Source organism: Tachyglossus aculeatus, chromosome 21 (assembly GCF_015852505.1).
Source record: "Tachyglossus aculeatus isolate mTacAcu1 chromosome 21, mTacAcu1.pri, whole genome shotgun sequence".
NCBI lineage: Eukaryota > Metazoa > Chordata > Mammalia > Monotremata > Tachyglossidae > Tachyglossus > Tachyglossus aculeatus.
This window is the reverse complement of record NC_052086.1, coordinates 19,201,189-19,225,981: the sequence shown is the minus strand read 5'-3', so window position 1 is coordinate 19,225,981 and position 24,793 is coordinate 19,201,189. Positions and strand designations below refer to the sequence as shown.

General features: G+C 45.2%; 1 protein-coding gene across 5 annotated transcripts in view; it reads right to left on the bottom strand.

Moving 5' to 3' along the window:
- The window catches only part of UPB1 (beta-ureidopropionase 1), a 48,880-nt gene that overhangs the window by 875 nt on the left and 23,212 nt on the right, over positions 1-24,793 (bottom strand). For 2 of the 5 annotated variants that reach the window (XM_038763264.1, XM_038763266.1), the window contains exons 6-9: positions 22,206-22,375; positions 14,017-14,098; positions 9,193-9,235; positions 4,570-4,724 (exon numbers count right to left, since the gene is read on the bottom strand). In XM_038763264.1, coding sequence (XP_038619192.1) covers positions 4,570-4,724; positions 9,193-9,235; positions 14,017-14,098; positions 22,206-22,375 — 450 coding nt within the window. The remainder of the gene's footprint in view (positions 1-4,569; positions 4,725-9,192; positions 9,236-14,016; positions 14,099-22,205; positions 22,376-24,793) is intronic. The other 3 variants (XM_038763265.1, XM_038763268.1, XM_038763267.1) reach the window with 3 other exon arrangements.

Here is a 24,793-nt window from a genome sequence, read left to right as displayed (position 1 = left end):
CTCCCCCTGGCCTGGAATGCCCTCCCTCTGCCCCTCCGCCAAGCTAGCTCTCTTCCTCCCTTCAAAGCCCTACTGAGAGCTCACCTCCTCCAGGAGGCCTTCCCACACTGAGCCCCCACTTTTCCTCTGCTTCTCCTCCCCTCCCCATTTCCCCCACTCCTTCTGCCCTACCCTCTTCCCCTCCCCACAGCACTTGTATACATTTGTACATATTTATTACTCTATTTTATTAATGATGTATATATAGCTATAATTCTATATATCTGTTCTGATGGTATTGACACCTGTTAACTTGTTTTGTTTCGTTGTCTGTCTCGTCCTTCTAGACTCCTTGAGCCCGTTGTTGGGTGGGGACCTTCTCTCTATGTTGCCGATTTGTACTTTCCAAGCACTTAGTACAGTGCTCTGCACACAGTAAGCGCTCAATAAACATGACTGAATGAATGGATATGCTTTGGAGAGCAAGAGTGACATTTTCACCTTTTGACCGAATTTCCTGAAGGGAAATGAACTGAAAACTTTACTACAGAATAAAAGCTCCAACCTACTGTTAGAACCTTACTTTCAACAAGTCAAAAAAATATAAGCCGAGCTTCTAAATCGGGGGACCAGGGCCTGAGAGGAAGTTTGTTTGGGTTACAGAGATGGAACTGAAGTGCCAATATCCCTGTCTTCCTTTTTTTTCCTTATTCCTGCTGCTCATAATTTATGCATTCAGAAGGCACCCATTGGCACTGTTTATCTTCCCTGGTGGCTCTGGGGATGGCTGGACTCTGCCCTACATAGTTTGGATGCTCTAAGTTTGATGATGATGATGATGATGATGTAATAGCCACTCAGTTACGATAGATAATCTCCAGTCCTGACACTTTAGGCCCGAGAACCTGATGTTCATTCACTCAATCGTGTTTATTGAGCGCTTACTGTGGGCAGAACACTGCACTAAGGGCTTAGGAGAGCACAATATAGTAATAATAATAATAGCATTTATTAGGCGCTTACTATGTGCAAAGCACTGTTCTAAGCACAGGGGAGGTTACAAGGTGAACAGGTTGTCCCACGTGGGGCTCACAGTCTTAATCCCCATTTTACAGATGAGGTAACAGACGCAGAGAAGTTAAGTGACTTGCCCAAAGTGACACAGCTAAGTGGCGGAGCCGGGATTTGAACCCATGACCTCTGACTCCAAAGCCCGGGCTCTTTCCACTGAGCCATGCTGCTTCTCTAACAGTAAAGAGATACATTCCCTGCCCACAATGAGTTTACAGTCTAGAGGGCAGTCTCCAATCCCCTCTTCCCTCTTCAAGTCTTAGATTGTGAGGCTCCGAGGGACACGGACTGTGTCTAATTCTCATCTGTGGATTCCCTTTCCCAGTTCTTAGTAGAGTGCTCTGCACCTAGTAAGCGCTTAATAGATACTGTTACTACTACCTGCAAAGAGGGATTGAGTCTAGGGCTAGTGGTTTGCATAATAATAATGATGGCATTTATTAAGCGCTTACTATGTGCAAAGCACTGTTCTAAGCACTAGGGAGGTTACAAGGTGATCAGGTTTTCCCATGGGGGGCTCACAATCTGAATCCCCATTTTACAGATGAGGGAACTGAGTGGCATAATGCCACTCATGCTTTCTTGTTCCTGCCAGGCATATTCCACTGGGATTCTGGAGGTGAACATGCAAGCAGGCAGGTAGCCTGGCAGGGACATACCCATAATTTATGTATATTAATGTTTGTCTCCTCCTCTAGACTGTAAGCTTGTTGTGGGCAGGGAATACATCTGTAGTAGTGTTGTATGGTACTCTCCCAAGTGCTCAGAGAAGCAGCATGGCTTAGTGTGGCTCAGTGGAAAGAGCCCGGGCTTTGGAGTCAGAGGTCATGGGTTCAAATTCCGGCTCCACCACTTGTCAGCTGTGTGACTCTGGGCAAGCCACTTCACTTCTCTGTGCCTCAGTTCCCTCATCTGTAAAACGGGGATTAAGACTGTCAGCCCCACGTGGGACAACCTGATCACCTTGTAACCTCCCTGGCACTGAGAACAGTGCTTTGCACATAGTAAGTGCTTAATAAATGCCATCATTATTATTATTAGTGGAAAGAGCCCAGGCTTGGAAGTCAGAGTTGTGGGTTCTAATCCCGGCTCCGCCACTTATCAGCTGTGTGACTTTGGGCGAGTCAACTTAGCTTCTCTGTGCCTCAGTTACCTCATCTGTAAAATGGGGGTGAAGACTGTGAGCCCCACGTAGGACAACCTGAGTACCTTGTGTCTACCCCAGTGCTTTGAACAGTGCTTGGCACACTGTAAGCGCTTAACAAATACCATCACTATTATTCCAGTGCTCTCCACACAGTAAGTACTTGATAAAATACAACTGCCTGATTGCATAAAGCCTGTATGGTCTTCACCCAGCTCCAGGCCAAACGAACCAGGACTGGAAAGAACCCAAGTAGTAGTTGAAAGAGTAGTTAGTGCTCTCCCAAGTCTCAGAGCAGTGCTCCTTCTGCTGCCCCAACAGCAGGGCTGCTCTAAGACAATTCGATTAACGTTCAAATTTGCTGCCCTTAGCTTCCCACTTATTCATTCATTCATTCAATCGTATTTCTTGAGCGCTTACTGTGTGCAGAGCACTGTACTAAGCGCTTGGGAAGTACACACTGGCAACAAGTCCCTACCCAACAACAGGCTCACAGCCTAGAAGGGGGAGACGGACAACGAAACCAAACATGTAGACAGGTGTCAAAATTGTCAGAACAAATAGAATTAAAGCTAGATGCACATCATTAACAAAATAAATAGTAAATACGTACAAGTAAAATAGAGTAATAAAGATGTACAAATACATATACAGGTGCTGTGGGAAGGGGAAGGAGGTGGGGAGGGGGAGGAGGAGAGGAAAAAGGGGGCTCAGTCTGGGGAGGCCTCCTGGAAGAGGTGAGCTCTCAGTAGGGCTTTGAAGCACTGTACTTCCCAATTGCTTAGTACAGTGCTCTGCACACAGTGAGCGCTCAATAAATGCGACTGAATGAATGAATAAATGAAAGGAAGGGAGCTAGCTTGGCGGATGTGCGGAGGGAGGGCATTCCAGGCCAGGGGGAGGACGTGGGCCGGGGGTCGATGGTGGAACAGGCGAGAACGAGGCCTAACAGTGAGGAGGTTAGCAGCAGAGGAGCGGAGGGTGCGGGCTGGGCTGGAGAAGGAGAGAAGGGAGGTGAGGTAGGAGGGGGCGAGGCAATGGACAGCCTTGAGGCTGAGAGTGAGGAGTTTTCCCTTGATAACCCAGGGGCCCATCCTCAGGTTCATCCTTAAAACCCCCCGGTGGGTTAAAATAATCTCTATTATTATTATTATTAATAATAATGTGAATATAATTCTTACTATAATTTATGTTTGGAAATATTCTGGGTTTCACGCTCTCGGGAAACGATTGATGTTTTTAAGGAAACTGATTGTACCACAGAGCTGAAGCAAGCGTGGCTCTGTGGAAAGAGCCCGGGCTTGGGAGTCAGAGGTCATGGGTCCAAATCCCGGCTTCGCCACTTGTCAGCTGTGTGACTTTGGGCAAATCACTTCACTTCTCTGGGCCTCAGTTACCTCATCTGTAAAATGGGGATTAAGACTGAGCCCCATGTGGGACAACCTGATTACCATGTATCCCTCCCGAGCGCTTAGAAAAGTGCTTGGCACATAGTAAGCACTTAACAAATGCCAGTATCATTATTATTAATAATAATAATAATAATAATAATAGGAGTGGCTATACGATTGTTCCACCTGTCCTTGCTGCTATGAAGCAAGAGGTGGCACCCCTGACCTTCTCATCCCATCTCCCATCCTTGCCCAGCCTTCAAGTCCCCAAACTTCCAAAGTTGGGATTTGGGGAAACTGACCCAGCAGAAACAAGATTTACCCATTTACTTGGCGAAAACCGAGCACCTCTGTTGAACTGTACTCTCCCAAATACGTGGTATCAATCAATCAGTCATATTTATTGAGCACTTATCTGCAGAGCACTCAAGTGTTTGGTAGAATATAGCAATATAACAGACACATTCCCCAACCACACGAGCTTACAGTCTAGAGCGGCTTCCAGTACAGTACAGAGCTTATGGTACAGCGCCCTGCACATAGTAAGCGCTCAATAAATACCACTGATTGGTCATCTGGAAGGTAAAAAAACTTACAAATGGGCCTTTAACTCCGATTTCCGGGCACAGGAAGTGAAGATTTGGTTCAAGGATATCAGATTCCTTGCAGAGTCTTAATGATTTTAATACTGTCTCGCTGTCCTAAGCCAGGCCCTGCACTTCCTGGCTGCGAACACCACCGCATTTATATGAAGTTTAAACTTCATTACAGGTCAACTCAAAAGGGCAGGCCAGCAGGAGGACTTAATGCGATTTCCTTGATTTCCGTGGCCTTGCAATCGCGCTCAATTAAATGAGAGGCCTGAACTAAGCAAAACAGATGTGTGAAGACAGTAAACAAACCGGGAGGAGGGTGTAAGCGATTCGAGGAGCGGGGAGGGGGTGAGGCACCGATGGGGTTTGTCTGAAAAACGGGAGAACGTACCTTAAAATTCCAAATGTCACCAACCTGCCTGCAAAGGTTGAGGTCCAGCTCAGCAACGAGCAGTCCGTCGCGATTGCGGGACAGTCCCGGGGTCCGGCTGCTGTCGGGAGCGGCCACGTAACTGGAGCCGTAAAAGTAGCCCAGATCGTGATGAGCTTCGTCGTTGAGAAGGAAAGGAAAACCAAATTCAAGTACTGCATTCACAAATTACACGGCGTTGTTCTTTCTAAATAGTTGCCGCAATATGCCTTCAGAGAAGTAGGGCAGCCCAGTGGAAAGAACACGGGTTCTGGGAGTCATTGATTCATTCAATCGTATTTACTGAGCGCTTACTGTGTGCACAGAACTGGACTAAGCGCTTGGGAAGTACAAGTTGGCAACATATGGAGTCAGAGGGCTTGGGTTCCAGTCCTTACTAGAGAAGTAGCGTGGCTCAGTGGAAAGCGCCCGGGCTTGGAAGTCAGAGGTCATGGGTTCTAATCCCGGCTCTGCCACTTGCCTGCTGCGTGACTCTGGGCAAGTCACTTCACTTCTCTGTGCCTCAGTTACCTCATCTGGAAAATGGGGACTAAGACTGTGAGCCCCACGAGGGACAACCTGATTACCCTGTATCTACACCGGCGCTTAGAACAGTGCTTGGCACACAGTAAGTGCTTAACAAATACCAACATTATTATTATTATTATTCATCTGCTGTGTGGAGTTGGGCAAGTCACTTAACTTCTCTGTGCTCCCGGTTCTTCATCTTTAAAATGTTCTGCCTCCTACTTAGATTGTCTGTTAGTCCCATGTGGGCCAGAAACTGTCACCTGATGAGACTGGGCAGGGAATGTGGCTGTTTCTTGTTATATTATATTGTACTCTCCCAAGCACTGAGTACAGTGTTCTGCACACAGTAAGTGCTCAATACATATGACTGAATGAATGAATCCTGTAATAATAATAATAATAATAATGGCATTTACTAAGTGCTTACTATGTGCTGAGCACTGTTCTAAGTGCTGTACTGATCCCAGTGCTTACTACATTGACTACTTTTTTTAAAACTAGAAACCCATGGTGCTGATTGTATTGGGCAGCCAGGTAAATAATAATGATAATAAATGGTATTTGTTAAGCACTTCCCATGTGCCAGGCACTGTTCTATGCGCGCTGAGATAGACACAGCTGATCGGTTTGGACACAGTCCCTCTGCTACATGGGCTCACAGTCTTAATCCCCATTTTACAGATGAGATAACTGAGGCACAGAGAAGTGACTTGCCCAAGGTCACACAGTAGAAAAGTGGCAGAGCCGGAATTAGAACCCAGGTCCTTCTGACTCTCAGGCGTTTGCTCTATCCACTAGACCATACTGTTTCCCCCGGCTCCTCCCAGATCCCAGTATTCCCTCTGGATATTCAGTACAGTGGAATCCTGGGCAGGTTTAGACTGTGAGGGCCAAGCTGTAAATGAGGTCGGCCTCAGGCCTCACACTCTTGGAGCTCAGCTGGAGCCATCTGTAAACATCTCACCCACCCCTCTCCCTAGTCGCCCAAATCCCCACTCACACTGAACCTGCCTCATCCATCTTGTCACTGCCTAATTCCTCAATCAACATGACACCTGGGAAGTAACCCATGAAAACCTGAAAAGAAAAACAGTGGGAGGCAAACCTGCTTGGCGATTGAAGGAGGAGGAAGAACTAGGGGAAGGGGGTGAATGTGAGAAGGTAACAAGGTGAGGAGCAGAAAGGATAGGATCCTTCAAGAGTCAGAACCTGGATCTCTGAGGGTTAGAGTGAGTGGATCACACTTTTAAGGAGTAGCACTTCTCAGCTGCTCATCTACAGTTCCACTCTCAGAGGTGAAGGTGAAAGTGTGCAGCATCTCTAAGGATAAGAGAAGAGCTTGTCAACACAAGGCCGCGTCTCACATGTGGCCAGAAGGACAGCAAGGCCCGGCCAGGTGGCCTACCTTCTCATGAGTGGTGAGATGGGAGCTAGAGCCTAGACAATTCCAAGGAAGGACTGGACACCCACGAGAGGAGAACAGGCACCTCTCTCTTTCTGTTCACTCTGCCTCTCGGATCCCAATTGAAGACATGCCCCTTGGCTGAAGAAGCCAATCCTAAAACTTCCAAGTTGGGTGATGCTGCCTGCTAAAGCCCCAGTGTCAAACCCGGGGCAAAATTCCTTAGAAAGAAATGGGGAAACACACAGTTTTTAAGGATCTTGGGAACCGAAGTGACCGGGTGCAGTTGAGAATCGGCCGCTGAGTACACGGGGGTTGGGGGGAAGAGAACAAAGTGCTGAAAAAACAGGAAACCGAAAGCAAGCGGAATGGTTGGACAGCTTCAAGGGGCAAGGCCCAGTTCTATTAGCAGCTTCTCTTTTCGTCCTGTGGATCTCTCTGTTCCCTTTTCTAACCCAAGGGGAAATTGAGGGCAGGTCCTAATTCATCCTCCTGTCTCAGAGAGCGGGTATTCCTCCCACTTCAGGAGGGGAAAGGAGGAGGTCACCCGAGCTTACAGGACTGAAGATGGTAGTCAACAAAAGAAGAGGATGGTGATGGTGGTCACAACTTTCTGCTCAATAGGGCAGAGCTAGTGTATGGGCAGGGTACTGCTTGCCAGAGGCTAAAACCTGTGCCATCGAAGAGCAACTGGACCAACCTGTCAAGCCCGTGGACTACCATCCCAGGCTTTTAATTAATACAGCCCAGCCTGGCGGCATGACAAGTATTTATCTATTTGTGGTGCCAACTGCCTTAAACTTGGCAATGTCAAAGTACAACATTCACAGATGTCTAATTAAAATTTCCAATGCAGATCGGCACCAAGGTTCTTACCGGTCCACAGTTGAGGCCCCCCTGCTGTAGCCGGGATCGCGACAGTGCTTAATCTTCAAGAGGAGGAGGAAAGGGGGTGAAGGTAAAAAAAAAATTCCTATGACTGGAACAGCAGTTGGGAATTGCTGGGAGGGGGCTGGGCGGGGAGGTGAACGGGGCATTTCTAGCCATGGTGGTGGGTGGACACTGAGCAAGAGGTGGTGATGAGAATCCTGCACATCTCCAGACCAGGGCAGGGACTGTGTTCTGTCAGCCAGGAGAGAGGGAGCTGCAGGAACAAGTCCACTCCTTCTCAAATGTGGACATGAGAGCCTCCCGCTAGAGTGTAAGCTTCCTGTGGGCATTGAATGGGTCAGTTATATTGTTCTATTGTACTCTCCCAAGCTCTCAGTACAGTGCTCTGCACACAGTAAGCGCTCCATAACTATGACTGACTGACAACAGCTCCTATGCCGCCATGGAGTCCCGAGGCTTCAAATGTGCCTGCCCCGCTCCTGTTCTGTGTGGGGGGAGGAAGCTGAAGAAAAATGAAATCTTCTAAAATACCCCATTTACTCGTGCAATTTTCCCCCACGGTTTTTGATGAAATAAAACTTTTTTGGGGGATCCATAATTATAAGAATGAAAGCTGCATCCACCGGAGGTGGAAGAAGAGAAGAGTGAGAAGAAGACAATGCAAGAGAATGGCCTTTCCAAGGTGGGAAAGGAGAAGGGAGGAGGGGTCAATTCATTGTGTGTAGCACTTGGGAGACTGCAATAGAAGAGGTGCAGTCTCAAGTATTCTATTATAATAATAATAATTGTGTTTGTTAAGCACTTATTATGTGTCAAACACTGATCCCAGCAGTGGGGTAGATACAGTATAAGTAGATTGAACACAGTCCCTGTCCCGCACGGGGCTCAAAGTCATACTCTTCTCTCCCTTCTCCCCTGCCTTTCCTCTTCCTTTCTTTCTTCTCCTTTTTTTAACCTCCAGCCCACCTCACTGTTGGACTCAATTCTTTGTCCCCGGATACAGCCCCACCCCTGTTTTAATGCTACAAAAATTATGCCCCAAATGGGACAATTTGGTGACTAAATGTGGTGACTGACCCCAGAATGCCTGCACCTGCAGTATTTATCAATCAATCAATCAATCATATTTATTGAGCGCTTACTGTGTGCAGAGCACTGTACTAAGGGCTTGGGAAGTACAAGTTGGCAACATATAGAGACTAGTCCCTACCCAACAGTGGGCTCACAGTCTACAAGGGGGGGAGACAGAGAATGAAACCAAACATACTAACAAAATAAAATAAATAGAATAGATATGCACAAGTAAAATAAATAGAGTAATAAATACGTACAAACATATATCCATATATACAGGTGCTGTGGGGAAGGGAAGGAGGTAAGATGGGGGGGATGGAGAGGTGGACGAGGGGGAGAGGAGGAAGGGGCTCAGTCTGGGAAGGTCTCCTGGAGAAGGTGAGCTCTCAGTAGGGCCTTGAAGGGAGGAAGGTCATGGGTTCAAATCCCAGCTCTGCCAATTGTCAGCTGTGTGACTTTGGGCAAGTCACTTCACTTCTCTTGGCCTCAGTTACCTCATCTGGTATTTATTTGTTTGTTTTAACGGGGCTGTGCTCTTCTGGTAGTGTAGGGAGTGGGCAGGAGAAGTGTGTCTGCCTTACTTTCACTCCTGGAGAGCAAGGGGAAATACAGGAACGAAGGTAATCGATTTTCAGTCTTATCTGCTCTTTCCACCCAGTCCAACGGGCAGGTAAATGGATATTAGTCTAGCTATTCAGTGAACGTACCTTTCCCTCCATCGCCGGATGTGAATTCGTGAGGGAAGTATTCCTGTGAAACAAAAGGCAGTTTGAATCTGCAGGTGGCACTGCAAGACTGCTTCATTCCACCCAACTTGGCTGGGGCCCGGTGCTTAATAAACTGAAGTTAAACTATTTACATGAAACAGTGAACGCTTTCCTGAAGTAAGACTGAAGTAAGTCTTCAGTAAGATGTGGTTTGTCTTCCTCGGAGGCAGTAGGTATGTGTAGGATGAAGTACTGGCTGCTAGGCGTGAGGGTGGAGGAAGACGTATTAGGAAAAATGTGTAAAGGCAGGAAGAGTTAAGTGCCCACTCCCTATGTACGCTCTAAAGTTCATGTAAATTGGGTGCCAGGCCGGTGGCCTCACAGCTTAACTTGCCCCAATTAGAGTAACTTTTGTTGTGTCTGCTTGTGGTTTGGAAAAATAAAGTGTACGCAGTCTGTACCTCCAGGAGGCATCCGTCGACCTAGGGTTCTCCGACATAATAATAATAATAATGGCTTTTATAAAGCGCTTACTTTGTGCAAAGCACTGTTCTAAAGCGCTGGGGAGGTTACAAGGTGATCAGGTTATCCCCCCAGGGGGCTCACAGTCTCGGTCCCCATTTTACAGATGAGGTAACTGAGGCCCAGAGAAGTGACTTGCCCAGAGTCACACAGCTGATAATTGGCGGAGCCGGGATTTGAACCCCTGACCTCTGATTCCAAAGCCCGGGCTCTTTCCACTGAGCCACGCTGGTTTTGTTCTCTGTCTCCCCCTTCTAGACTGTGAGCCCACTGTTGGGTAGGGACCATCTCTATAAGTTGCCAACTTGTACTTCCCAAGCGCTTAGTACAGTGCTCTGCACACAGTAAGCGCTCAATAAATACGATTGATTGATTGATTTGCGCTAAATGGAACTGTCTTGACATTTTCAGCTGCTCTCACAAAAGTTTATCTTCAGTGTGGCAGGGTTATTTTACTAGTTATTCTTGCTACCCATTCAAGGCCTAACCAATAAATACAGTATAATGCTCTGTGAACATCTGTGGCACTGCCAGACGTGCTGAATCAAACTCTCCAAACTGTGTACTGAGGGGTGGGGGGGCGGCTTTTTTTTTTTTTCTTTTTTAGGGTACTTGTTAAGCGCTTCCTATGTGCTGAGCACTGTTCTAAGCACTGGGGTTGAAACAAGTTAATCAGGTTGGTCACGGTCCCCGGCCCACGTGGGGTGCACAGTCTAAGGGGGAGCAGGAGTTAATCCCCATTTTACAAATGGGTAGCTGAGGCACAGAGAAGTTGAGTAACTTGCCCAAGGTCACACAGAAGATATTTTTTTAAAATGGTATTTGTTAAGCGCTTACTGTGTGCCAGGTACTACTACTACTACTAATAATACAGTCCTCTAGACTGTAAGGTTGTTGTGGGACAGGAATGTGGCTGTTACACTGTTAAACTGTATTCTCCCAAGCGCTTAGTACAGTGCTCTGCACACAGTAAGTGCTCAATAAATACAATTTGACGGACTGCGAGAAACAGCGTGGCGTAGTGGATAGAGCATGGGCCTGTGAGCCAGAAGGACCTGGGTTCGAATCCTAACTCTGCCACTTGTCTGCTGTGTGACCTTGGGCAAGCCACTTGACTTCTCTGTGCTTCAGTTACCTCATCAGTAAAATGGCTCAGTGGAAAGAGCCCGGGCTTTGGAGTCAGAGGTCGTGGGTTCGAATCCCGGCTCCACCACAAGTCTGCTGTGTGACCTTGGGCAAGTCACTTCACCTCTCTGAGCCTCAGTTCCCTCATCTGTAAAAATGGGAATTAAGACTGTGAGCCCTACGTGGGACAACTTGATCACATTGTATCCCCCCAGTGCTTAGAACAGTGCTTTGCACATAGTAAGCGCTTAACAAATGCCATTATTATTTATTATTAAAATAATAATTATAATTATTAATAATATTATTAATCATAATAATAATCATTATTATTATTAAAATGGGAAATGAGACTGTGAGCCAACGTGGGACAGGGACTGTGTCCACCCCGATTTGCTTATATCCACACCCCAGGGCTTAGTACAGTGCCATTATTATTCTTCATTATTATTACTAAGTGCTGGAGTAGATACCAGCAAATCAGGTGGGACACAATATACATCCCACATGGGGCTCACAGTCTTTTCACAGCCCCCATTTTTCAGATGAGGTAACAGAGGCACAGAGAAGTGAAGTGACTTGCCCAAGATTACACAGCAGACAAGTGGCAGAACCGGATTTAGAACCAAGGTCCTCTTGCTCCCAGCCCCATGCTCTTTCCACTGCGCAATGCTTCTTCTCTGCCTTAAGCCTGTGGAAGCTTCTACATGGTCTTAACAGGGGAGGAAGAGTGCAAGAACTGGAACAGGGGGCCCGCCAGACAGTAGATAATGCTGCTGGGAAGGAACCAGGGGCAAAACCTGCTAGGAGGTATCCCAAATGTCCACCTTTCAGTAACAGTAAAAGTTGTGCTTTAGGATGTTTCATCTGAAGAATCCCGTATTTTGAAACGAAATCATACCTCCTGCAGATGCAAAAAGATCTGCAAAGACATACGCAGGAGTTTTTTTTTTTTAAAGTAGAGAAAAATATACATTCCCCTTCTCCTCCATCCCTCCTCCACTCCCCATGAAGACGGAGGACTCATGATATCAGCCTTCTCTCTGATCTCCCATCCTCGTGTCTCTCCCGACCTCAATCCATACTTCATGCTGCTGCCCAGATTATCTTTGTCCAGAAACACTCTGGGCATATTAACCCCCTCCTCAAAAATCTCCAGTGGCCACCAATCAATCTGCACATCAGGCAGAAACTCCTCACCCTGGGCTTCAAGGCTGTCCATCACCTCGCCCCCTCCTACCTCACCTCCCTTCTCTCCTTCTCCAGCCCAGCCCGCACCCTCCACTCCTCCGCCGCTAATCTCCTCACCGTACCTCGTTCTCGCCTGTCCGGCCATCGACCCCCGGCCCACGTCCTCCCCCGGGCCTGGAATGCCCTCCCTCTGCCCATCCGCCAAGCTAGCTCTCTTCCTCCCTTCAAGGCCCTACTGAGAGCTCACCTCCTCCAGGAGGCCTTCCCAGACTGAGCCCCTTCCCTTCTCTCCCCCTCGTCCCCCTCTCCATCCCCCCATCTTACCTCCTTCCCTTCCCCACAGCACCTGTATATATGTATATATGTTTGTACTTATTTATTTATTTATTTTACCTGTACATATCTATTCTATTTATTTTATTTTGTTAGTATGTTTGGTTTTGTTCTCTGTCTCCCCCTTTTAGACTGTGAGCCCACTGTTTGGCAGGGACTGTCTCTATATGTTGCCAATTTGTACTTGCCAAGCGCTTAGTACAGTGCTCTGCACACAGTAAGCGCTCAATAAATACGATTGATGATGATGATATGCATCAGGAGAATTGGATGGAGACAGTGTACTGTTTTTGTTTGATCATCATGAGGGGAAGGTTACCAGGAGGAGGCCCCCGCCAAAACTAGGGAGGCCGCTGATAGCACTCGAGAAAACTGAATGCCCCTGTGTCTGCATGGAGAAAGTAAATTCACTTTGCGTAAGTTACACTCCACGTGATGATGTTTATTACATTCGTAGTGATGCCATTCGGGACCTTCTGTGGAAATCCACAGAACCTACAGCATTCTGCCAGGGCATTATGCCAGAGCCTTTGAATTCCCCTAGGTACCAGTGGCAGGAACTGAGGGAGAGGGAGACTGGGCATTTAAAACAAAAATCCTGAACCTTAAACGCCTGATGTCCTGGAAAGGGGCCCCAACAGCTGAGAACCACGCTGGGACGAATGACTATTCTCGCCAGAATGCACTACAGAGAACATTACACTTATACCTTTGACTTAAGTCACAATTTTTCTAAGAATCCTCTAAATTATCTATCTGACTCAAATTTCAACATAATGCTCTTGCTGGAGCAAGTCTCTCTGCTGATACATTCGATGATTAAATTAGAGAAGCAGCCTGGCCTAGTGGAAAGAGCCTGGGCTTTGGAGTCAGAGGTCATGGGTTCAAATCCAGGCTCTGCCAATTGTCAGCTGTGTGACTCTGGGCAAGTCACTTAACTTCTCTGGGCCTCAGTTACCTCATCTGGAAAATGGGGATTAAGACCGTGAGCCCCACGAGGGACAACCTGATCACCTTGTAACCTCCCCAGCGCTTAGAACAGTGCTTTGCACTTAGTAAGCGCTTAATAAATGCCATCATTATTATTATTATTATTAAAGAGCACAGGCTTGGGAGTCAGAAGACCTGGGTGGGTTCTAATCCCGGCTCCTCCATTTACCAACTGCGCGACTCTGTGACCTTGGGCAAGTAGCTTCACTTCTCTATGCCTCCAAAGCAGCGTGGCTCAGTGGAAAGTGCTTTGGAGTCAGAGGCCATGGGTTCAAATCCCAACTCCGCCAATTGTCGGCTGTGTGACTTTGGGCAAGTCAATTAACTTCTCTGTGCCTGTTACCTCATCTGTAAAATGGGGATTAAGACTGAGCCCCATGTGGGACAACCTGATTACCATGTATCCCCCCCCCCCCAGCGCTTAGAAAAGTGCTTGGCACATAGTAAGCACTTAACAAATGCCATCATTATTATTATCTGCAAAAAGGGGATTCGACACCTGTTCTCCTTCCTACTACAAAACTGTGAGCCCAATGTGGGACCTGATTATCTTGTATCTTTCCCGGCACTTAGTGCGGTGCTTGACCCATGGTAAGCCCTCAACACATACCATGGTTATTATTACTAGAACTAAGCCACCAAGAAAGGACTGTGGATACTTACGGTTCCCACTCGATTGATTGCACATGTAAAGCAATGATTGGCGATGGCTGCATTTCTTGCTTCAATGGGCCACAGTGACTCACTACAAAATATTAACGCCATAAAAAAGACTTACATACTGTTACTTCCCATTCACTCTAGTTCACCGCTAAATTTAGATTATTGAGAAAGAACGCAAAAAAAAATACCCTGAGGCTCAATCCCTTTTCACTAGGCTCCTACCTGTAGACAGCTCCGGGGGAATACTGCATTTCAAGTTGTGCCAACAAGTTTATAATCAAGTTGAGGTTTTGAACACCTAATTTTTCTGAAGTTAAATCTGTTTTGGAGACAGACCCGGTTATCGACCTCTCCACCGCCTTTCAACACCTCTTCTGAGCCAAGCACAATCTCTTTCACCGGAAAGCCAGGAAGAGTCCATCCAAATTAACCTACCATCCAAATTCCCACAGTGACCAATAAACTGTTCCTCAAGCTTAATTTTTAAGGAAAGAGGAATGAAGATTTTATTGTCATCCTGAAAGTATCCATTAGCCAATCCCTTCACTACCCTGAAAATACCAGGTAGGAGCAAAGGGGGCAAAAAAAGAAACAAACGATACAAAACCCTAATCCTTCTAATGGGATTTCCAGAGTACTGATTACACTCAATTGCGAGAATTATAATTTCAGTTCATCTTTTATTAATTTTCCCTTTTTTGAGGGATTGGATCATTTGAAGTACGGGCTGACAGTTTTTAATGCCTAACATAAAAATTGAGTGATTAGGTGAAAAATGCCCTGTAATCTTCCTTCGTGACAGCATGTACCTGGCTCACACTGAGAAGTAGGTGGAGGTCGTGGGTGGTTGTAACAAGTTTAATTCTCAGGAAGATTCACAAGTCTGGAACAAAATTATACACTTGTTTGAATGGATTAGTTTAATTACTTTTTTTATTGGTAATTGCTTTGAGCCAAACTGAAAATTCTTTTAAGGAAGAATTTTACTGAAATGGCCTTGAAAATGACAATTTCATATAATTGAAAAAAAGCCAGCAATAGTTGAGATGTTGCTACAAAACAGCTTTCTTCTAACTCCCTAGAGACAAACCTCTGTGGGGCTCACACCCATGGCAAGCAATAAAAATTACACTCTCAAAACAATCAAGGAAAAAAAAAAGCTAATTACCAGGAGAGCCCTGAGTAAGCAGAGAATCAATGAAGTGCCTGGCAAGGAAACATAATTCATGTTTGCGTTCTTTGTAGAACAAAGAAAACATACACATGCTGTGGATGGAGATGTAATTTAAGCGATTATACTCATTCATTCAATTGTATTTATTGAGCGCTGTGTGCAGAGCACTGTACTACTAATAATACTAATAATGATGGCATTTATTAAATGCTTACTATGTGCAAAGCACTGTTCTAAGCACTGGGGAAGTTACAAGGTGATCAGGTTGTCCCACGGGGGGCTCACAGTCTTAATCCCCATTTTACAGATGAGGTAACTGAGGCACAGAGAAGTGAAGTGACTTGCCCAAAGTCAAACAGCTGACAATTGGCAGAGCCGGGATTTGAACCCATGACCTCTGATTCCAAAGCCTGGGCTCTTTCCACCGAGCCACGCTGCTTCTCTACGCTTGGGAAGTACAATTTGGCAATGTATAGAGACTGTCCCTACCCAACAACAGGCTGACAGTCTAGAAGGGGGAGACAGACAGCAAAACAAAACATGTAGACAGGTGTCAAGTCGTCAGAACAAACAGAATTAAAGCTAAATGCACAGCATTAACAAAATAAATAGAATAGTAACTATGTACAAGTAAAATAGAGTAATAAATCTGTATAAATATATATAGCAGTGCTGTGGGGAGGGGAAGAAGGTAGGGTGGGGGGGATGGGGAGGAGGAGAGGAAAAAGGGGGCTCAGTCTGGGAAGGCCTCTTGGAGGAGGTGAGCCCTCAGTAGGGCTTTAAAGGGAGGAAGAGAGCTAGCTTGGCAGATGTGTGGAGGGAGGGCATTCCAGGCCAGGGGATGGACGTGGGCCAGGAGTCGACGGCGGGACAGGCGAGAACAAGGTACAGTGAGGAGGTTAGTGGCAGAGGAGCAGAGGGTGCGGGCTGGGCTGGAGAAGGAGAGAAGGGAGGTGAGATAGGAGGGGGCAAGGTCATGGACAGCCTTGAAGCCGAGAGTGAGGAGTTTTTGCTTGATTCATAGGTTGACAGGCAGCCACTGGAGATTTTTGAGGACGGAAGTAACATGCCCAGAGCGTTTCTGCACAAAGATGATCCGGGCAGCAGCATGAAGTATAGACTGAAGTGGGGAGAGACAGGAGGACAGAAAGCTATTTTCTCATCTGCATAAAATAATCCAGTCCAATGGTTCTCAACTATTGTAACTGGCGGCAACTGTAGAACTGGATGACTGGAGGGAAAAAAATCAAAATTTTGAAATAAAATTTTAAGCTGGGTTAATAGACGTTTATAAATATAAACGTTTCCCTTTTTCTCCCTGCTTTTCTTTAGTATTTTATCTTTGGTATGGTCCTCTCTCCCACTGCATCTCATCCTCTGAACATGAGGTTTCTATCAGTGTCTCTGTATGCTCATTTTCATCAACAGTATTTACTGAGCACCTGTGTATGAAGAACTATGTATCAAGCACTTTGGGAATACAATAGAAGAAAAAGATAAGGGTCCTGCCATTTTGCAGCAGAGAGGGGGTGATTAGGGAGGAGGAAGGGAAACAGGCAAGCAGACAAATTGCTAAACATACAATAGGTAAAGAAAAAGTAGTAGCAGCATGGCATAGTGGAGAGTCAGAAGGTCATGGGTTCTAATCCCCAGCCCCGCCACGTCTGCTGCGTGACCTTGGGTAAGTCACTTCACTTCTCTGTGCCTCAGTTACCTCAACTGGAAAATGGGGACTGAAACTGAGCCCCATGTGAGACAGGGACTGTGTCCAACCAGAGTTTCTTGTATCCACCCCAGTGCTTAGTACAGTGCCTGGCACATAGTAAGTGCTTAACAAATTAGCAAAAATCAATTAATATTATATTAATATTATTAATAATTAATAATTATTAAAACCATAATTATTATTTTTTATAATTATTAGTCATGTTAATAGTAGTAATAGTAGTAGTAGCAATTACTGAGTGTCCATTGATGTGATGCATTGTACTAGGCACCTGGGAAGTTCAGAGGAAAAGTGACATGTTCCCTAACCACAGTGAATTTACGCTTTAGACTGAGACAAATAAAAAGAAAAACATTTAGAACTACAGCGGTCAAAGTAAATTAACTGAACGGACACATACACATGAATGATAAGGCAGGTTCGAGAGTGCTAGAGTTGGCTGAATGGGTGATATGGGATGATGACGTTAGGAAATTAATCGGGAAAAGCTCGTTGGAGGAGGTGGGATTTTAATAGGGATTTGACTCTGGGGGACAGTTGTGGTCTCTGTGGGGAGGGAGGGAGTTCCAAGCCAGGGGAACAGTAGGAGCAAGGGGTGGGAGGCTGAAGAGTCACCACCAATCAATCAATCAATCGTATTTATTGAGCACTTACTGTGTGCAGAGCACTGTACTAAGCCCTTAGGCAGTACAAGTTGGCAACATCTAGAGACAGTCCCTACCCAACAGTGGGCTCACAGTCTAGAAGGGGGAGACAACAGTCTAGAAGGGGGAGACAACAGTCTAGAAGGAGAAGACACCAAAGTACAGCTAAAAGGCTGTCTTGGGTAGAACAAAAAGCAAATTGCAGAAGAGCAGGTGAAGAGAAGAGATTGGTGAGGTGGGGTGGGACGGCGAAGAGCCTTGGAGCCTACTAGATCCAGAAATGTCAAAATGGCAGATGGGGATACTTTCTAGGCTTTGGAGGGGAGGGATGCTGTTTGGAGAAATTGAGGTGGTAGGTTTCTCATCCTGAGGTAAAGGTGTGAGCAACCGGTTACAGTCGAGAAAATTGTGAGCAGGAGAAAGTCGGCTTTGCTAGGCAGGATAAATATTCATACACTGAGGAAGAATGGGAGATAGGAGTGTAGAGATAAGAGGGAGACAACGCTTGGAGAATCTTGAAGCTATTTGTCAGGTGTTTTCGTTTTACGGCAAGAAAAGATGGGGGGGCTTCAGAAACATTTTGGGGGGTCCTGACTTGTGAGTACAGAGAAACTGTGTGCAAGTGCACTTGTAGAAGTATGTAGACCTGTGTGAATGTGGAGACATGTGTTTCTGAAAACATGGGTGAGGGAATGGCCCATGCGCAGATGTGGGAATCGATATATGGGAGTGGCAAATTGTCAAGACTGAGTTAAAGGTATGCCTGTGGGTACCTGGCTGGGTGGTAAATGTCAGACATATGTGTGTAAATGATTAGGGACAGTTTAAGGACAGGTGGGTGAAGAAGTTTAAGCTTGGGATGGTGGGGAGGGGACACAGAAACATTGGCTTTAAAGCACTCAATCACCTTTTCCCTTTCTACCTCACCTCACTATTCTCATTCTACATCCCAGCCCAAACACTTCGCTCCTCTAATACCAACCTACTCACTGTACCTTGACCTCATCCATCTTGGCACCGATCTCTCACCCACGTCCTGCCTCTGGCCCGGAACGTCCTCCCTCTTCATATCCGGCAGACAATTACTCTCCCCCGACTTCAAAGCTTTACTGAAGGTACATCTCCTCCAAGAGGCCTTCCCTGAATAAACTCTCTTTTCCTTTTCTTCCACTCCCTTCTATGTCACTCTGACTTGCTCCCTTTATTCTCACCACCCGCACCTAGATCCACAGCATGTCTGGCTCCCCCTCTAAACTGTAAGCTTGTTTTTGGGCAGGGAATATGTCTTTTATATTGTACTCTCCCAAGTGCTTAGTACAATGCTCTGAACCCAGAAAGTGCTGAATAAATACCATCGACTGAATGATAAGGTGAGGGGAAAGAAATCCAAAGGGAGGAAAAGTGCAGCCTTCCCCCCCTGCCCCATTTACTAAATGAGCAGGGACTCTCTCCTCATTTGGGCAATTTCCAGAGACTCTGCCTGTCTCTCCAGAAGCTTCAGTTTGCCCCAGGGATCAGCAAACATAGTGCCATGAGGGGAATAAGGATCTCTGGGTTGGTGAAGACATCAGGAACCAAGCTACCATATGCCAAATATAATTGACAGCAACCCAGATGGTGATTCCTAGCCAATTTACCAATTTTTACACACAAAGAATGTGTATTTAACTAGGACTAACCATTTAAAGATGATTGGTGGAGAGGGAGTCATCTACAAGAGCCTGAATGCTCCTCTAATTACTAACACTTTGGGTGCATTAGTTTTAAATATCTAAGTCCTGCTAAATGGGGACATATGATTTGACTTGAGACATGGAAATATGGGTTACCGTACATCTTGTGGAAGTCTGGTGAAACTCAACAGATGACAAGAAGGTATGGGGATGGCCATAGTAGCTTGTGGAGACCCAGGGCAGGAGAGAGTAATAATAATAACAACAATGATAATAATAATGGCACTTGTTAAAGGCTTACTATGTGTCAAGCTCTGTTCTAAGAACTGGGGTAAATACAAGTTTACCAGTTTGGACACAGTTCCTGGCTCCACATAGGGCGCAGAGTCTCAACTGGAGGGAGCAAGATTTAATCCCGGTTTTACCGATGAGGTAACAGAGGCACAGAGAATTGATGTGATTTGCCCAAGGTCACACAGCGGACATGTGGCAGAGCCGGGATTGGAACCCAGGTCCTCTGACTTCTAGGCCTGTGCTCTTTTCAACAGGCGATTCTCTTTCAGAATTCTAGGCCAAAACTGTGGGGGTCAAGGATAGGCAGAAACACAGAAACGTGATTAAGGATAAGTGAAAATGGTCAAATGAATAGCAGAAGGCATGCAGTGGGCTCTAGCAGTTAATGGCAAGACTTCCAAACTGACATAATACTGGGGAGGCAGAGCCACTAGTCATTAAGGACTGTAGACTCTCCAGTTGTTGTTGTTGTTTTTCTGGTATTTGTTCAGCGCTTACTACGCGTCAAACACTGTTTGTTCTAAGTGCTGGAGAAGGTACAAATTAATTAGGTTGGACACAGTCCCTGTCCCGCATGGGGCTCACAGTCTAATTGAAAGGAGAACAGGTATCCCCATTTTATGGCTGAGGAAACTGAGGCACAGAGCAGTTGACTTGCCCAAGGTCACCCAGCAAGCAACCGGCAGAGCTGGGATTAGAACACAGGTCCTTCGAACTCCCAGGCGCGTGCTCCCTCCACTAGACCATGCTGCTTCTCCTTGTCTAGGGAAGGTATGAATATGGAAGATTCAATTTTGCCTCATGCATTTCTTTGCTGCCCACTCCATTTTTTTTCACCTGTTCTGGGGGCGGGGGGGGGGGGGAGGGACGTCATTTCTTCTGGATTTATTTTTTCCACTTAGCTCAGAAAAAGCTTGCACTATCAATCAATCAAACGTATTTATTGAGCGCTTACTGTGTGCAGAGCACTGTACTAAGTGCTTGGGAAGTACAAGTTGGCAACATATAGAGACAGTCCCTACGCAACAGTGGGCTCACAGTCTAGAAGGGGGAGACAGAGAACAAAACCAAACATACTAACAAAATAAAATAAATAGAATAGATATGTACAAGTAAAATAAATAGAGTAATAAATATGTACAAACATATATACAGGGACTAGTATTCTGCTTCACAGTAATCACAGTTGCCAGCAACCAATACCCTTAAAATGTCAACTACAATACCCCTTCTTTGAAGACATGCATCTACGTTTTGCCTCACCCTGATCATCAATAATTGTTTCTGCCAGTAACAAGCTAATATCAGTTTCCTGGAAAGAGAAAGAGATAAAATAGATTTATGAAGGAGGGAGATGTTTTCCAGAAATTCCAAGAGCAAAGAAGACTCCAGGGAAATATCCTTGGGTGAAAGTGACTATTCAAGGAGGAAGGAGAGGAAGAAGAATAGAAAGTGCCTGATTTGGGCTCTTTAAATGTGTTTGAGCTTCTTAGTGGGAGGAGTATTCCACAAAAAGAGAGTATTTTAGATAGAGTATTTTCTCTAACATCTTTCCACCTTGCTTCTCCTACCTTCTTTGTTTAGCTTCCCTCCAACTATTTAGAATTGTGTAGCTTTTTCTACAGCAAAAATATTTCTATACTCAGTTCTCCTACAATACAATAATACAGTCCAGTGTGGGTTACAATGTGTGCGCTTTGACCGACATCGCCGATATTACACGCATGTACCTGACCCAGTATTTTCTCCAGATAGATGTCAGCTGTCGGAAGAATATTCCTCAACAGTTTTCCAAAATGTGACATGGAAAAAATATGTTATGGGAGAACTAAGTGTACTCACTTCTTAGGAATGTCAATAGCCATGAATCATGACACTTGTTTTTTGTGCACAGAAAGCTTTATAAAAAAAAATCACATTTAAATTTATTCTACCCAGAGCAGAATATAACATTACTACGCCTGCAGCTGCACACTACTGAAACAAGATTAGATTTCATAGTTCATTTCACTTGAATGAAGCAACTGCGATGGTTACAATTAACAGTAAATATTCTAATGAATAACAAATGACTAATTACTTTCCAAGAAGAAATACAATTAATATCACCGATAACAACGGATGATGGTGTTAAGAACGTGACTCACTAGTGACTATGTAGCCTTTCAAACTTCAGGTGAACACACCAACAAATGAAAGGCACATGTGTAAGACTAATTTCTAGGCTTAATAAGAGAAATAATGCTATTCAGTGTATTTACAAATATATTCCATCATCATCATCAATTGTATTTACTGAGCGCTTACTATGTGCAGAGCACTGTACTAAGCGCTTGGGAAGTACAAATTGGCAACACATAGAGACAGTCCCTACCCAACAGTGGGCTCACAGTCTAAACGGGGGAGACAGAGAACAAAACAAACATACTAACAAAATAAAATAAATAGAATAGATATGTACAAGTAAAATAAATAAATTAATAGAGTAATAAATATGTACAAACATATATACATATATACAGGTGCTGTGGGGAAGGGAAATACAGGAGAACCGTCGACAGCTCCAAGGAGTTGGTTTTTTTTAATTAATCCTTCCACACAGCCTAAAATTGCTTCTCTGACATTTCTAGAATGAATGAAGGACTGTAGAATAACTAGATGATGAGTGAATATATTACCTGAGCTCTCCAATGGTGGCAGAGGGGTTGAAGATGATCTCTGCTCCATTTACACTATACATGAACCAGTTGAGGGGGTGATGGCGTCCATAGCAAATGTTCACAGCGATTTTTCCAAACTGAGTCTGGAACACCGGGTGCCCCAGGTTTCCCTCCATGTAATACGATGACTAGAAAACGGGTGAAGAGAAATGACACAATTGACAGTTCTTCAGGTTTCTCATGCTCAAGCTTTCTGTGGGCACAGCTTTGAAATAAAGCAATGTCACAAGATCAAATCAAAACAGTTTGTGATATACATGCAAGAGTAAATCCCACTGGACTCACTGGATTCTACTGGGTGTTTCTACCACATCCGTATATAAGCAATACAGTCTTGATCCCCATTTTGCAGATGGGGGAGCTGAGGCACAGAGAAGTTGGGTGGCTTGCCCAGGGTCACACAGCTGACAACTGGCAGAGCCGGGATTTGAACCCACGACCTCTGACTCCAGAGCCCGTGCTCTTTCCACTGAGCCACGCTGCTTCTCACCTGTATATATGTATATATGTTTGTACATATTTATTACTCTATTTATTTTACTTGTACATATCTGTTCTATTTATTTTATTTTGTTGGTATGTTTGGTTTTGTTCTCTGTCTCCCCCTCTTAGACTGTGAGCCCAGTGTTGGGTAGGGACTGTCTCTATATGTTGCCAACTTGTACTTCCCAAGCGCTTAGAACAGTGCTCTGCACACAGTAAGCACTCAATAAATACAATTGATTGATTCTCTAACGATTTTGACACCTGTCTACATGTTTTGTTTTGTTGTCTGTCTCCCCCCTTCTAGACTGTGAGCCCGTTGTTGGGTAGGGACCATCTCTATATGTTGCCGACTTGTACTTCCCAAGCGCTTAGTACAGTGCTCTGCACACAGTAAGTGCTCAATAATTACGATTGAATGAATGAATGAATGAAGAAAATGTATTAAACAATAGGAATAAATGGTGAATGACCAGAAGTATTCTAACAGAAAATTATTCAGAAATTAAGAACGTTTTACACTTGGGGGAAAAAGGAAGTCCTTGGAGGGGGAAATCCTCAGAAGACCAACAACTGGGAGAAGTGTGACATTGTGGGGACAGCGCGGGCCTGGAATCAGAGGGGCCTGGGTTCTAATCCTGACTCTGCCATATGCTTGTTGGACGACCTTGGTTAAGACACTTCACTTCTCCGTGCCTCAGTACCCTCAGCTATAAAAAAGGGATATTTGTTCTCCTTCCTATCAATAAATCGTATTTACTGAGTGCTTACTGTGTGCAGAGGACTATACTAAGCACTTGGGAGAGTACAACATAGTCGTATAACAGACACACTTCCCTGCCCACAACGAGTTTACAGGCTAGAGGGGAATCTTACTACTTAGACTGTGAGCCCCATGCAGGACAGGGACTGTACCTAGCCTAATTTACCTGAACCTACCCCAGTAATTAGAATACTGTTTGGTACAAAGTAAGCGCTTAATGAATACCATAAAATACCATTAAGAAGCAGCGTGGCTCAGTGGAAAGAGCCCGGGCTTGGGAGTCAGAGGTCATGGGTTCTAATCCCGGCTCCACCACTTGTCTGCTGCGTGACCCTGGGCAAGTCACTTGACTTCTCTGTGCCTCAGTTACCTCATCTGTAAAATGGGGGGTAAAAGTGTGAGCCCCAGGTGGGACAACCTGATTACTCTATCTACCCCAGTGCTTAGAACAGTGCTTGGCACAAAGTAAACGCTTAACAAATATCATCATCATCAAAACAACAACAATAGCAAAAACCTCCTGTCTACAGTCTTTCATGACTAATGGCTCAGCCTCGCCATTGTTCTGTCAGTTTGAAAGTCGGGCTGCTGGTAGCTTCACGTTTCCTACTGGGAATGGGACTGATCACCCAAAGTGGTGATTGGGAAGGCGGATGGAGGAGTATTTTCATCATCATCAATCATATTTATTGAGCGCTTACTGTGTGCAGAGCACTGTACTAAGCGCTTGGGAAGTACAAACTGGCAACACATAGAGACAGTCCCTGCCCAACAGTGGGGTCACAGTCTAAGACATCAAATTGTGGATTCATGTTGACTCTTCACTCGGGTCAAAAAAAAATCCCTGGAGCAAGTCATTGTGCTCTTTCAAAAAAGGATTACAATTATAATTACTGATTATATATAACTGTTCTTCATGTTTGAAGCTGATGTTACTCATGGTAAGATCCTCTCCATGCTTCTGGATGCCATAAACGAGGCTGGTTTGCTGCACTTGTCTCCCAACAGTTCATTCATTCATTCATTCATTCAATCGTATTTATTGAGCGCTTACAGTGTGCAGAGCACTGTACTAAGCGCTTGGGAAGTACAAGCTGGCAACATATACAGTCCCTACCCAACAACGGGCTCACAGTCTAGAAGGGGGAGACAGACAACAAAACAAAACATGTGGACAGGTATCAAGTCATCAGAATAAATAGAAGTAAAGCTAAATGCACATCATTAACAAAATAAATAGAACAGTGAATATGTACAAGTAAAATAAATACAGTAATAAATCTGTACAAACATATATACA